Source organism: Takifugu rubripes, chromosome 9 (genome assembly GCF_901000725.2).
Source record: "Takifugu rubripes chromosome 9, fTakRub1.2, whole genome shotgun sequence".
Classification (NCBI taxonomy): Eukaryota; Metazoa; Chordata; class Actinopteri; order Tetraodontiformes; family Tetraodontidae; genus Takifugu; species Takifugu rubripes.
The window spans coordinates 4,015,285-4,026,893 of record NC_042293.1 but is presented as its reverse complement, the minus strand read 5'-3'; the positions used below and the strand labels follow the sequence as shown (position 1 = coordinate 4,026,893).

The 11,609-nt window shown below is 43.3% G+C and overlaps 1 protein-coding gene and 1 long non-coding RNA gene across 4 annotated transcripts; one reads left to right on the top strand and one right to left on the bottom strand.

Annotated features, from left to right (window-relative positions):
• The first annotated feature begins 679 nt into the window (after positions 1 to 679).
• Positions 680 to 2,305, top strand: LOC115251072 (putative nuclease HARBI1). Its single transcript, XM_029842051.1, has 2 exons — positions 680 to 1,115; positions 1,274 to 2,305. Exons 1-2 carry the CDS (start codon positions 999 to 1,001, stop codon positions 2,303 to 2,305), a joined length of 1,149 nt encoding a protein of 382 aa, XP_029697911.1. The 5' UTR covers positions 680 to 998.
• A 276-nt stretch (positions 2,306 to 2,581) lies between these two features.
• On the bottom strand, positions 2,582 to 9,272 carry LOC105416878 (uncharacterized). 3 transcript variants are annotated; one of them, XR_003889629.1, is made up of 8 exons: positions 9,213 to 9,272; positions 7,746 to 7,913; positions 7,468 to 7,634; positions 6,511 to 7,107; positions 5,745 to 5,857; positions 4,259 to 4,470; positions 3,111 to 3,198; positions 2,582 to 3,008 (listed from the first exon to the last, which is right to left on the bottom strand). It is a non-coding gene; the product is annotated as an uncharacterized lncRNA (long non-coding RNA). The 3 variants fall into 3 exon arrangements; XR_003889628.1 differs by lacking the exon at positions 9,213 to 9,272 and having other exon boundaries at positions 7,746 to 7,983; XR_003889630.1 differs by lacking the exon at positions 9,213 to 9,272 and having other exon boundaries at positions 6,596 to 7,107; positions 7,746 to 7,983.
• Positions 9,273 to 11,609: the final 2,337 nt, after the last annotated feature.

Here is an 11,609-nt window from a genome sequence, read left to right as displayed (position 1 = left end):
GTGACCATGAGAGGAGAATGGCTCAGAAAGCACAAACCTCTGTAAAGCAATGGTTGGAAGGAAAAAGACAAACTGTCCAAACACAAAAAAAGTCATCATCTACAGGCCTTGATGGCCAGACTTTTGCAGAATTTCAAAGGGCTGTGGACATTCTTTTGGGACCTCATTTCCAGGTTTAAGCAAAGATTGGACAGTGTTTTATTGACTGCACTTGACAATAAATGCCTTGTTTGAATACAATGCACATGTTTGTATTCTTTCTCGCACGGGAATGACTTTCCAGTCCACACCCGAGACATACATACTACGGAAACGCACACCACCACCATACAATGCAGGACCTTGAGGCCGTTTAAAATAATAAGGCTGTCAACAGGTCATGGCCACAGCTTTTTAATTTTTATTTTGTAGCACTCATTGGTAAATTAAGTGTTCTTGCTCTTCAGTGGATGTGGCCACCTCTCTTTAATCAGTCAGTGCTTTATTCATTTCCAAACATAGGATGCATCCATTTCCAAGACACCTGGCAAAGTCTTCTGAGGCTGTTTCCGAAACCACACACTCGTTCCCTATTCACTACTCACTACATGGGGGACATGGATTGAGTGAACTACGTAGCGCACTCAATTCAAAAATAGCTTTCGGACACCACGGACACTACGGACACTACGGCGCACGTAAAATGACGTAATGTTGTCGCATAATAATAACGAACCGTTCCCCGTTCCCCGGGAAAAGTGGCCAGGTCCATTTAATTATTTTAACCCATCCGAAACATACCCAAAAACATTCAGCGCTTGTTTCTTTGAAAGTGCAATATTTTACCCTATTATTATCTTTATATAATAATAATAGATTAAAATATTAATGTCAATGACAATAACATAACACTTCCTTATTATCTCAAATAATTAGTGTCCGGTGACATTTTCGCGCCATGACATGATGGTACATTCTCAAATATCTATATAAGTAATACAGGAATTTTACATCACAAAATGGCTCCAGAACTGCTTTTCGTACTCTTTAGTATTCTTTTGCTGCGATCCCGCCGTCTGGTGAGGAACAGACGCGTCCGAAGGGCAATTTTGGCTCTAAGATCCAGATATCAAACTGTAAGTGAGGGGGGGGGGGGGGGGGGGGGGGGGGGGGGGGACATTTGATGGTAGATTGATTTCCACATTTATGTGTTATTTTAAGATGATCATATTGTATCAAACAGCACAGTGGAAAATTGCCTTTAAAAAAAACAACAACTTTGTTTTACCAACAGAATGAGCAACCATCACAGTATTGTGTGCAGAACAGGCATGTTCCATTGCTGGCGATGTACATTGATGGCCAAACTGACCTCCGCCCAGACTTCCGTCTCTCTCGGTCAACGGTGGCCAAACTCATCGATGTCCTGCGCTCACCGTTTGACCACGGCTGGGGTCTGGAAGTGGAGGTTTTAGTGTACCTTTTCTGGCTGGCAAGCGCAACCTCTTACCGTGTGGTGTCAAGGGGATTTTCAATTCCACGTTCCACAGTCTTTGACATTGTTCACAGGATGTCAGACAAAGTTCTGTCCCTGAAGAATCGGACCATCAAATTTCCAGGTCTGGTAGACATTCCGAATATTGCTGCTGGATTTCAGCGCCTGTCGGGATCACCGGCTCTTCAAAATGTGGTGGGCAGCATTGACGGGTGCCACATTAGAATCAAGTCCCCAGGTGCACATGCTCAGTGTTATTTCAACAGGAAGCTTTTCTACTCCATCCAGCTGCAAGCAGTGTGTGACCACCAGGGCCTTTTTATAGACATTTTTACTGGCTACCCAGGCTCAGTCCATGACGCGCGAGTCCTGAGAAACAGCCCTCTGTATGTTCAGGGACTGTACCCACCTGAGGGATATTGTATAGTTGGGGATGGTGGCTATCCCTGTATGTCCAGGCCTATAGCCCTGGTTACACCGTACAGGGAGTCAGTGGTGAATATGATGGTGGCCAGGTTCAACAGACATCATGCAAAAGCCCGTTCTGTGATAGAACGGGCTTTTGGCATTATGAAGACCAGATGGCGGGCAATATTTTTTAAAGCTCTGGAGGTGAAGCCTGCATTTGCCACCAAGGTCATTGCATGCTGCACCATTCTGCACAATGTGTGCTTGCAGAATGGTGACAGCATGGAACCCTCAGAAGATGCACTTGGGTCAGATGACACTGGTCAAATGCAGCCAGACCTACAATGTGGAGAGCAAATTCGGAACAGACTCGCTGCTGCCGTCAGCACCAACCCACCTCCCACCAGCTCTCCAAGAGCATGATTACATTTAGGACTGGTCTTTATAATCCAGCGTTTTGGAGCATGATGTCTGTTGAACCTAGCTGGTTCCTCTTAATTTGAAAGACTTTTGTGTTCCATTTTTGTAAATAGTTATTAAATAATCCAAATTGGATAAATGCAATTTCTTTATGTGTGTGTTTATGTAAATAGTTTTCATTTCAAAATCAAAAACTGTATCAATTAAATTTACACTTTGAATAAAGCATTTGTTATCAACCATATGATGCGAAGAAAGCAATCTTTGATGGAAGTTAACTTGATTTAAACAATTTAATATTACCAACAGAACAGTACAATTACACAATTTAATATATACTTTTTTACATTTTTTCTTTGATTTGCTCTAAGAGATCTAAAAGTCTCTCATCCCTGGCTTCCTCTTGTATTGCCCTTTCCTCGGCCCTCTCCAGCAGCTCCAGGATCCTATCGCGCCGCTGGCGCTTGTGTGTTGCTGGCCCTGGTTGCTCCTCCTCTGTCCCTGACTCACCATCAGGTCTCTCCAGGACTGAATGTGAGGAGCCTGACGTCGAATGGCCCTCCACCCAGGCTGAGGCAACGAGGCATGGGGGCCGAATGGAGGGCCTGCCACCTATTGCCTCATCCATGAGCGGGAACTATTTCCATTTGTCAGCTGTGACCTCCCCAGACTCAGTCCCAGACCCTGATGGTGGTCTCCGAAGCTCCTACAAATAGGGAATAAGCGAATAATTCAAACAGTAATGCAACATTTCCTATAATTATTAGTCTGTTACATTTAGACCAAATTTAAAGCAATTATTACAAACCTTGTAGGTTTTTTTAAGGTTCTCCCACTTTTTGGCTGCTCGTGCTGGAGTCAGCTTACCAGTGAGGCCAATTTCCCTCAGCACAGCTCTACAAATTGGAACAAGGACATAAACAAATTGCAGAAGTCCATCAGTTTAGTTTCTGGATTGTGATCACACCAGATTCCAAGTTACAGCAATACAATACAGTATTTAATAACATTTTGCCACCACCCACTCCCATCCTGCTGCAGCAGAAAACCTCTTCCCGGAGAAGAGGTGGTCCTTCTCCATCCGGCATCGGATCATCTTAATTATATCATCGTCACTCCCTTAAGAAATCAATTCAAGCCAGCGTTATATTAATACCACTCCTACAGTACCTTAAATTTGCATTTGAAATGCACCGACTCTAGTACGGCAGAATTAAAGCGGTACGTAATCTAATAAGATGCTTATAGTCGCGTATAAATAAATAAAGGCAAAAACATTTAAAATGGAGGCAGCAATGTTCAACTAAAGTGAAAGAATCTTACGCTCTAGTAAGATATGTGAAACAAATACCATATAATAATAACATAATATTACATACATTTGTACGTCATGTCTGCTCGTTTACCCGCCATCGACAGATTACCACGTGATACCGTAAAGCCTGATGGGATATATTACCGAGCCCAGGTGCATCGGTTGTACACTACTTTTTGCAGTGCATTGTGGGATACATTGAGTGCACTCGCGATGCTCACTAAGAATTCGGACACTATTTCAAAATGGCGTCCACGCGATTGAGTGCACTATGTAGGGTATAGGGGGTGGTTTCGGACACAGCCTGAGCCACCACAGTGTAGGAACCTGAAAAGGGACCAATGACAGTATCATCACTGTTTTCTTGCACAACAAATGTTATTCCTCAAATAAAGCAAGCAACAACAGGCCCTGGGCATGGCATTCTTTACCTTCCCTCCGCCATCTTTTCAATTTCTGACTGCACCTAATCGCACAAATAACATCACTTGTGTGTTCAAATACTACTACACCCACAGACCGTCACCGCTTTGCCCTGCATTCATTTTTTCCATCCAGCAGATGGCTCAATAGCTTAATGGCTTAAACTTCAGTGAAAGATTTGGACAGATATTCACAATCATTTGGGACATTTGACGTACCACGAGCACTTAGGCACTTTGCGCTTGCAGTTCCGTGTCGGAGAAACTTGACTTTTCCACAATTTTACTTCGCTCTTCTACATGCCGTTTTGCATGTCGTACGGTCCAAGGGCCATTCGCGGACCTCATTCCAGAGTGCGCAAACAGCTTCATCTGCCATCTTCTGAATTTCCCCAAAATACTTCCTTTTGCGGCTCCTCAGTTGGGAATATCTGCAAGAAGAGGATTGATGAAGTCACTCAACTCATCATTGATTTTACTGATTGCCTGTGAAGATGGTGATTTCTTGGTTCCTTTAGATGTTACAGTTATTCTTTTCCATGGCCGAGGAGCAATAAAAGTTTTGTTCTTTACTGAGAACTTTTGGAAAAGGTGAATGAGTTGGTCGGTCATGGAATTTAGTATGGATACAGGTGTCAAATGTTCGGTGACTCCAGCTTTTCCACCACTGATGAGGTTGTTTTTGACCTCCTCGGGAATTAGGCCTGTCAGGGTCTTCAAACTGACTTTGTCGACCTCGTCGGGAATTCCTAACGTTTCTGAAAATGTTTGAGGAACAGAGACTTCCAGCTCTGACATAAGATGCTCCTCAGTCTTAGGTGTTCCTGATTTCATTGATGCTACAACAGAGTTGGAAAGAGCCGCGATGATTTCTAAAATCAACTCTGCAACTAAAACTTTAGTGGCATCATCTGCTGAACTTGACAGGAATGATCGCCATTGTTCTGTGATCATCTTTTCAAGGAAGGACCGGATCAGTGGGTGAATAACGTTTAGAACAAAGTCACTTGTCTGTTGGAGTGACGACATAATTGTTCTTGTCTTTAGCTAACAGTAAATCTTGTGGGATCTTGTCCTAGGGGTTCCTACAGCGGAGCAGCAGAACAACTCAGATCGAGAATCTTCCAAACAAATCGGCACAACTCTGTCCCGGAAGCTCCTAGATTGATTTAAAAAATCATTTTGTAGATATAATCCCCCACTAACTCGCAAACGTCACTTTAACAACGTTAAATTAACCAGCGCCCCGTAAAAGAAGCTAAAGCGCCGACTGGTCCGCTGAAATGTCCCCTTAACTCTATGTAGAACAAAGCAGGGGAAAACGGCTCAGAACTTAGTGTTTAACTCGTCGTTTCTCACTGACTAGTAACGCTAAAATTATGAAACTTCACATGGTTATATTTCAAAGTTTTGTGGTTCTAACGAGACATACCTCCATAGAATTGGACGACCTTAAGTGGTTCAGATCGGCTTCTGAAAACAGGTGGTTTTGACCCGCAAATGAGCTCTGCTCAAAAGAGTATCTTAAAACTGAGCGAGGTAGAGGTTCTGGTAATGCGTGGCGGTTAATCAGATTGCTCAGTTCTTGGCTGAAAACCAAAACCTTATCGTCGCGCAAATCCTTGAACATGAGGAAGGAATCCGTACTTTCAATATTCTGGTACCTATTGTCCATAAACTGAAATGTGAGACTATTTAGTATCACCTGAATCGCTGATAGCTGAAGTCTCCTGTGGATGTTTTTTCTTTATGTGGGTCAGCCATCTTCTGAATTTCCCCAAGAGACTTCCTTTTGGAGCTCCTCGGAGTTGGGAATATCTGCAAGAAGAGGATTGATGATGTCACTCAACTCATCATTGATTTTACTGATCGCCTGTGAAGATGGTGATTTCTTGGTTTCTTTAAATGTTACAGTTATGCTTTTCCATGGCCGAGGAGCAATAAAAGTTTTGTTGGTGGTCTGGACAAGTGTACTAAATCAAGAGGTGAAAAACATTGTTTCTTCTTCATGCACTTAGGTGCTAAACATACAAATGCATTTAAATGATAACAATATATCAATTATTCATACACATGGTAAAAGGCAAAAATCTAATTGGTCTTTCTTTTGAAGATCCTGTCAATTGTGATGCCCCAAAGTGAGAAGATGAGCTCTGTTCAAATGAGGATCTTAAAATTGGCTGAAAACCAAAACCTTATCGTCACGCAAATCCTTGAACATGAGGGAATCCTCACTTTCAATATTATGGTACCTATTATCCATAAACTGAGATGTGAGACTATTTAGAATAATCTCTACTGAATCACTGAGAGCTGAAGTCTCCTGTGAATGTTTTTTCTTTAGGTAGGTCAACGTCCTCATTAGTCAAACCTTGCCGAAATATTTGCTTGCATTTTCTTTCTTGTTTTTAAAAGGCATATAATTTTCTCGACCTCATTCCACAGAGAGTGCAAACTGTTTTATCTGCCACCTTCTAAATTTCCCAAGAGACTTCCTTTTGCAGCTCCTCAGAGTTGGGAATATCTTCAAGAAGAGGATTGATGATGTCTCTCAACTGATCATTGATTTTCCTGATCGCCTGTGAAGATGGTGATTTCTTGGTTCCTTTAGATGTTGAAGTTATGCTTTTCCATGGCCGAGGAGCAACAAGAGTTTTGATCTTTGCTGAGAACTTTTGGATAAGGTGAATAAGTTGGTCGGTCATGGAATTTAGTATGAATACAGGTGTCAAATGTTTGGTGACTCCAGCTTTTCCACCACTGATGAGGTTGTTTTTGACTTCCTCGTGAATTACACCTGTCAGGGTCTTCAAACTGATGTTGTCCACCTCGTCGGGAATTCCCAAAGCTTCTGAAAATGTTTGAGGAAGAGAGACTTCCAGCTCTGACATCAGATGCTCCTCAGTCTTAGGTGTCCCCGATTTCATTGATGCTACAACAGAGTTGGAAAGAGCCGCAATAATTTCTAAAATCAATTCTGCAACTAAAACTTTAGTGGCATCATCTGCTGAACTTGACAGGAATGATCGCCATTGTTCTGTGGTCGTCTTTTCAAGGAAGGACCGGATCTGTGGGTGAATAATGTTTAGAACAAAGTCACTTGTCTGTTGTAGTGACGACATAATTGTTCTTGTCTTTAGCTAACAGTAAATCTTGTGGGACTGTTAAACAATAACCTGCGAGCTTAAACTTTGTCTCTTCAATTTTATATGCATTTAAGCATAATAATAAATATTACACTGTTCAGATCAAAGCAAATAAAAGACAGAAACAAAACAAAAACAGAAACACAACAGAGTGCGGGAAAACGTTTTTTAACTGACAAAAGCTTTGTGTTTAACTCGTCGTTTTTACGTGACTGGGTAAACTAAAATTATTAAACGTGATACCGTTATATTTCAAAGTCTTGTGGTTCTAACGAGACCTACCTCCATAGAATTAGATGGCGCCAAGTGGTCAAAATCAGCGTTTGAATACAGCTGGTTCTGCTCGCGATTCTGGGTGTGGGAGGGAGGGGTGGAGCAGATCACAGCCAGTGGGTATGGGAGGGGCTGCACAACATGGCGCTCAAATCTCCCCTTACCTCTATGTAGAACTAAGCGGGAGAAAATGGCTCAGAACTTCATTTCTTAGTGACCAGTTAAGCCAAAATTATGAAACTTGACACGGTTATATTTCAAAGTCTTGTGATTCTAACGAGACCTACCTCCATATGTTGGATGACTTTAAGTGGTCCAAATCGGCGTCTGAATACGGGTGGTTTTGACCGGAGGTCTGTGTGTGGGAGACGGGAGGCAGCAGTGGGTATGGGAGGTGGGTATTGTTCTTGTCTTTAGCTAACAGTAAATCTTGTGGGATCTTGTCCTAGGGGTTCCTAGAGCGGAGCAGCAGAACAACTCAGACGGGAGGCAGCAGTGGATATGGGAGGGGCTGCACAAAATTGCGCTGTATTGCCTTGGTGGGCGGGGCAACAGGCAAACATTAAGGGTGGGACGGAGGGGGGCGGACAGATGGTGAGGCACACCCTCACAATTTCTGCGGAATTGTCTAGAATTTTCATAGTTTTTTCTAATCATGATTTGAAAAGACAAGCCTTGGCATCTGTATGGTTTAGTTTTTCCAGTATTTCCTTCCTGGATATTCTTGACTTTTTCTTTCTCTGTCACAAGTTAACCTTTCATTTCAGCTGTCCCTCAAAGTCAGTGACCATCTCTTTAACAGGCTTGCTGTCATATTTGCTAAAGAGTCACTTTGGGGCTGCCATGGTAACAGGCAAACATGTAATTGGTCTTTCTTTTGAAGATACTGTCAACTGTTCAGATCAAAGCAAATAAAAGGTACCATAATGAAGAGAATTGTGTTTATTTTATTATCATGTGTTGTACCATATGTTTCTGTTTTCTGTTAGAAGCACTTTAGAAGTTAGGAATGGTAGAATGTTTAGTCAGTGTAATAAAGGTCAGTTGACCCTTCCTTGACACGATTGTTGTTTAGATAGTTGTAATCAGCAGGATACACTCAGACGGGAAGTGTTGAACCCCCATCATAAAACGTGACAGCATAGTTTACTGGTGTTGATAAGTTCCTCTGCAAGAAGGTGAACTATGAACTGGCCATTTGGGAGACAACGGAGAACAAGGACTGTGTCAGCATCCAATGGGACGGGAAGAAGAAGACGAGGTCATCCAAGAAGAAAAACTGGATTGGACTGAATTAGCATCAATAATTTCCATATGTGTTTCTATAAATGACCGGGTCAAGGGATAGTTAGGTTGTCAGACTTCATGCCCTGGCAATGGACTCTGTTATTGTAGGGTTATGAACTGGCCTGGCGCTCTGTAATATTTGTATCTTGAATTGGTTCTATTGCTATATTCATTTTGAAATTGGCATTTTTCTTCTTGAAGTCTTCATTCAAAGAACACGCGGATTAGCAGTGACACACGAGATTTATTGCAATCCAACAATAATCAGGATCAAAGGTAACCAAGTGAAAAACTGTGTAAAAAGGAGCTCAACACATGCTCAAAGCTCCTCTTAACTCAATACACAACAGAGTGGGGAAAAACGGGAGAGCTTTGTGTTTAACTCGTTTTTACGTGACAGGGTAAACTGAAATTATGAGACTTGACACATTTCTATTTCAACGTCTTGTGGTTCTAACGAGACCTACCTCGCTAGAATTGGAATGCGTTAAGTGGTCCAAATCAGCGTTTGAAAACGGGTGGTTTTGCTCGCGATTCTTCGTGTGGGAGGGAGGGGTGTAGCAGATCATAGCCAGTGGGTATAGGAGGGGTTGCACAACATGGCGCACAATTACCTTGGGGGGGGGGGTGCAACAGGCAGACATTGATGGGGGGTGGGGGGAACCGGCTTAGTTAATGTTCTAAATGTTCTAGAGTTTGGTATTTAAAATCTTAAAATCATCAAGGACCCCTGCAGTTGATCCTTTTTTGATTACCTCTTGTTGCTTGTGTACATGTCCAAACACAAGGGTGGAATTTAACACAATCCTACCATATACCTGTAGTTGTCGGCATGATTTTTGGTTCATCTTGGCTAAACTGAGGATTCATGACAACCTCAGAGATAGCAAATTGATCATTTGGCCATTAGGCACATATCAACTACCTGTATCAATCACTGTTGTTAAATGTAAAGCACACACCATATCAAATGATCCTGTTTCACAGGCAATTCTGACCACACAACCAGGGAAGCTGCTTAAAATGGAAATCCTGTCCAAGTAAACTGTCCTACACCTGCTTTGGACCTTGCCATTCTGATTACATACAGTAGCTCTCTTACAGTCGATTGCAGCTGTGGAAAAACACAAGTTGTGATTCTCACGTGGATGAAAAATTGTGAATAATTTTGGGACAATGGTTCATGTTAATGTTATTTAACATGGTCAGTGCATGATTTGCTGCAAGCTAGCAAAGGAAAAATTGTCAATATCAGTTTGAAGACTGGTGTGCCAGAGGGTTCGCAAAGTGTCCAAAAGTTTTGTGAATAAATATCACGATTTTTAAAGCTCTATAACTAGATTTTGGACATATTCCCAAGTGTTGGATATAAAAGATATTCTTGTATGTGTAGACATATTTTCAAACTGGTTTGAAGCCTTGCCACACAGGAAAGATGACTAATTAATTGCCTTTCAGAAAGCATTGTGGCATTCCACAGAGCTTCAATTCAAACCGAGGGACACATTTCACTGGACAAATTATGAGAGGACTTTGTCCATCACTAAGGACTAAACATAGACTGCACTACCCAAACCACTCCAGCCTACTGGACTGGATGAAAAACAAAATACATAGACAAGTAAGCACTTACTAGTGTCTCAGCACTGCAGTAAGGACATTGAACTGTTGGCCATTAGCATGAGACCTCATTACCTGCCAAGGGAGTTCACACATGCCCTCGCTGTGGTTGTGTACATCACCCCCTCTGCTAACGCCGATGCAGCCTATGATGTCCTGCTCTCAGTAGTGAGCAGGCTGCAGACACAGCACCCTGACACCCTCCTCCTCATCTCTGGGGACTTTGATCATACCTCTCCATCCTCTTCTCTGCCCAAGCCACAGCAGGGACAATAAAACACTGGAACTGTTCTATGCCAACACCAAGGAGGCATACCACTCTCTCCCTCTTCCTCCCCTGGGCCGTGCCAACCACAACCGTCATCCACAGACCTCCAGCCTGTGTATAAACCTCTTGTGCAGAGGCAGCCTGCTGTCACCCGCCTAGTGAAGAAATGGTCCGAAGAAGCCGAGGACGTCCTGAAAGACTGTTTCAACTCAACTCTGTGGGATGTATTCAGCGACGCCCATGGGGAGGACATTGACAATCTCACCCACTGCATCACTGACTATATTAATTTTTGTGTGAACACCGTACCCACCAGGACTGTACAGAGCTTCTCCAACAGCAAGCCCTGGATCACCCCGGACATAAAGGCTCTCCTGAAGGAGAAGAAGAGGGCTTTTGTGTCTGGAAACAAGGAAGAGCTGAAGTCTTCGCAGAAGGAACTGAGGAGGCAGATCAGGCACATGAAAGACAGCTACAGGCGGAAGATGGAGCACCAGCTGCAGCAGAACAACATCTGCGGGGTCTGGAAGGGATTGCAGACCATCTTGGGTTTCAAGGAGCAGAAGTCCCAACCTGTGGGAAACCGGGGGTGGGCAAACGACCAGGACTTGTTCTTCAATGGATTTGATCAGGCACCCACCCCTTCCCCAGCCCAGTCTCCTCTGCTGCAACCCCCGCCACTGTCTGTGCGGGTGGATGACGCCATCATCTACCACCTCCACTCCTCCCTCACTCACTCGGAGAAGGCTGGAAGCACTGTGAGGATTCATGTTTTTTTTATTTCTCCAGTGCGTTCAACACCATCCAGCCCAGGCTGCTGGAGGACAAGCTGCAGGTAGCTGGGGTGGATCACCACCTCACAACATGGATTCTGGACTACCTCACACAAAGACCACAGTTTGTCAGAGTGAAGGGCTCCGAGTCATATTGGCTTCTCTGCAGCACTGGTGTCCTGCATGGAACAGTTCTGGCTCCT

Bases quoted from the DNA above. Each gene is read 5' to 3' on its own strand.
- LOC115251072 (XM_029842051.1), top strand. From the start codon at position 999: ATGGCTCCAGAACTGCTTTTCGTACTCTTTAGTATTCTTTTGCTGCGA. The intron at 1,116-1,273 runs GTAAGTGAGGGG...TTTTACCAACAG, and splicing joins TAAGATCCAGATATCAAACT to AATGAGCAACCATCACAGTA.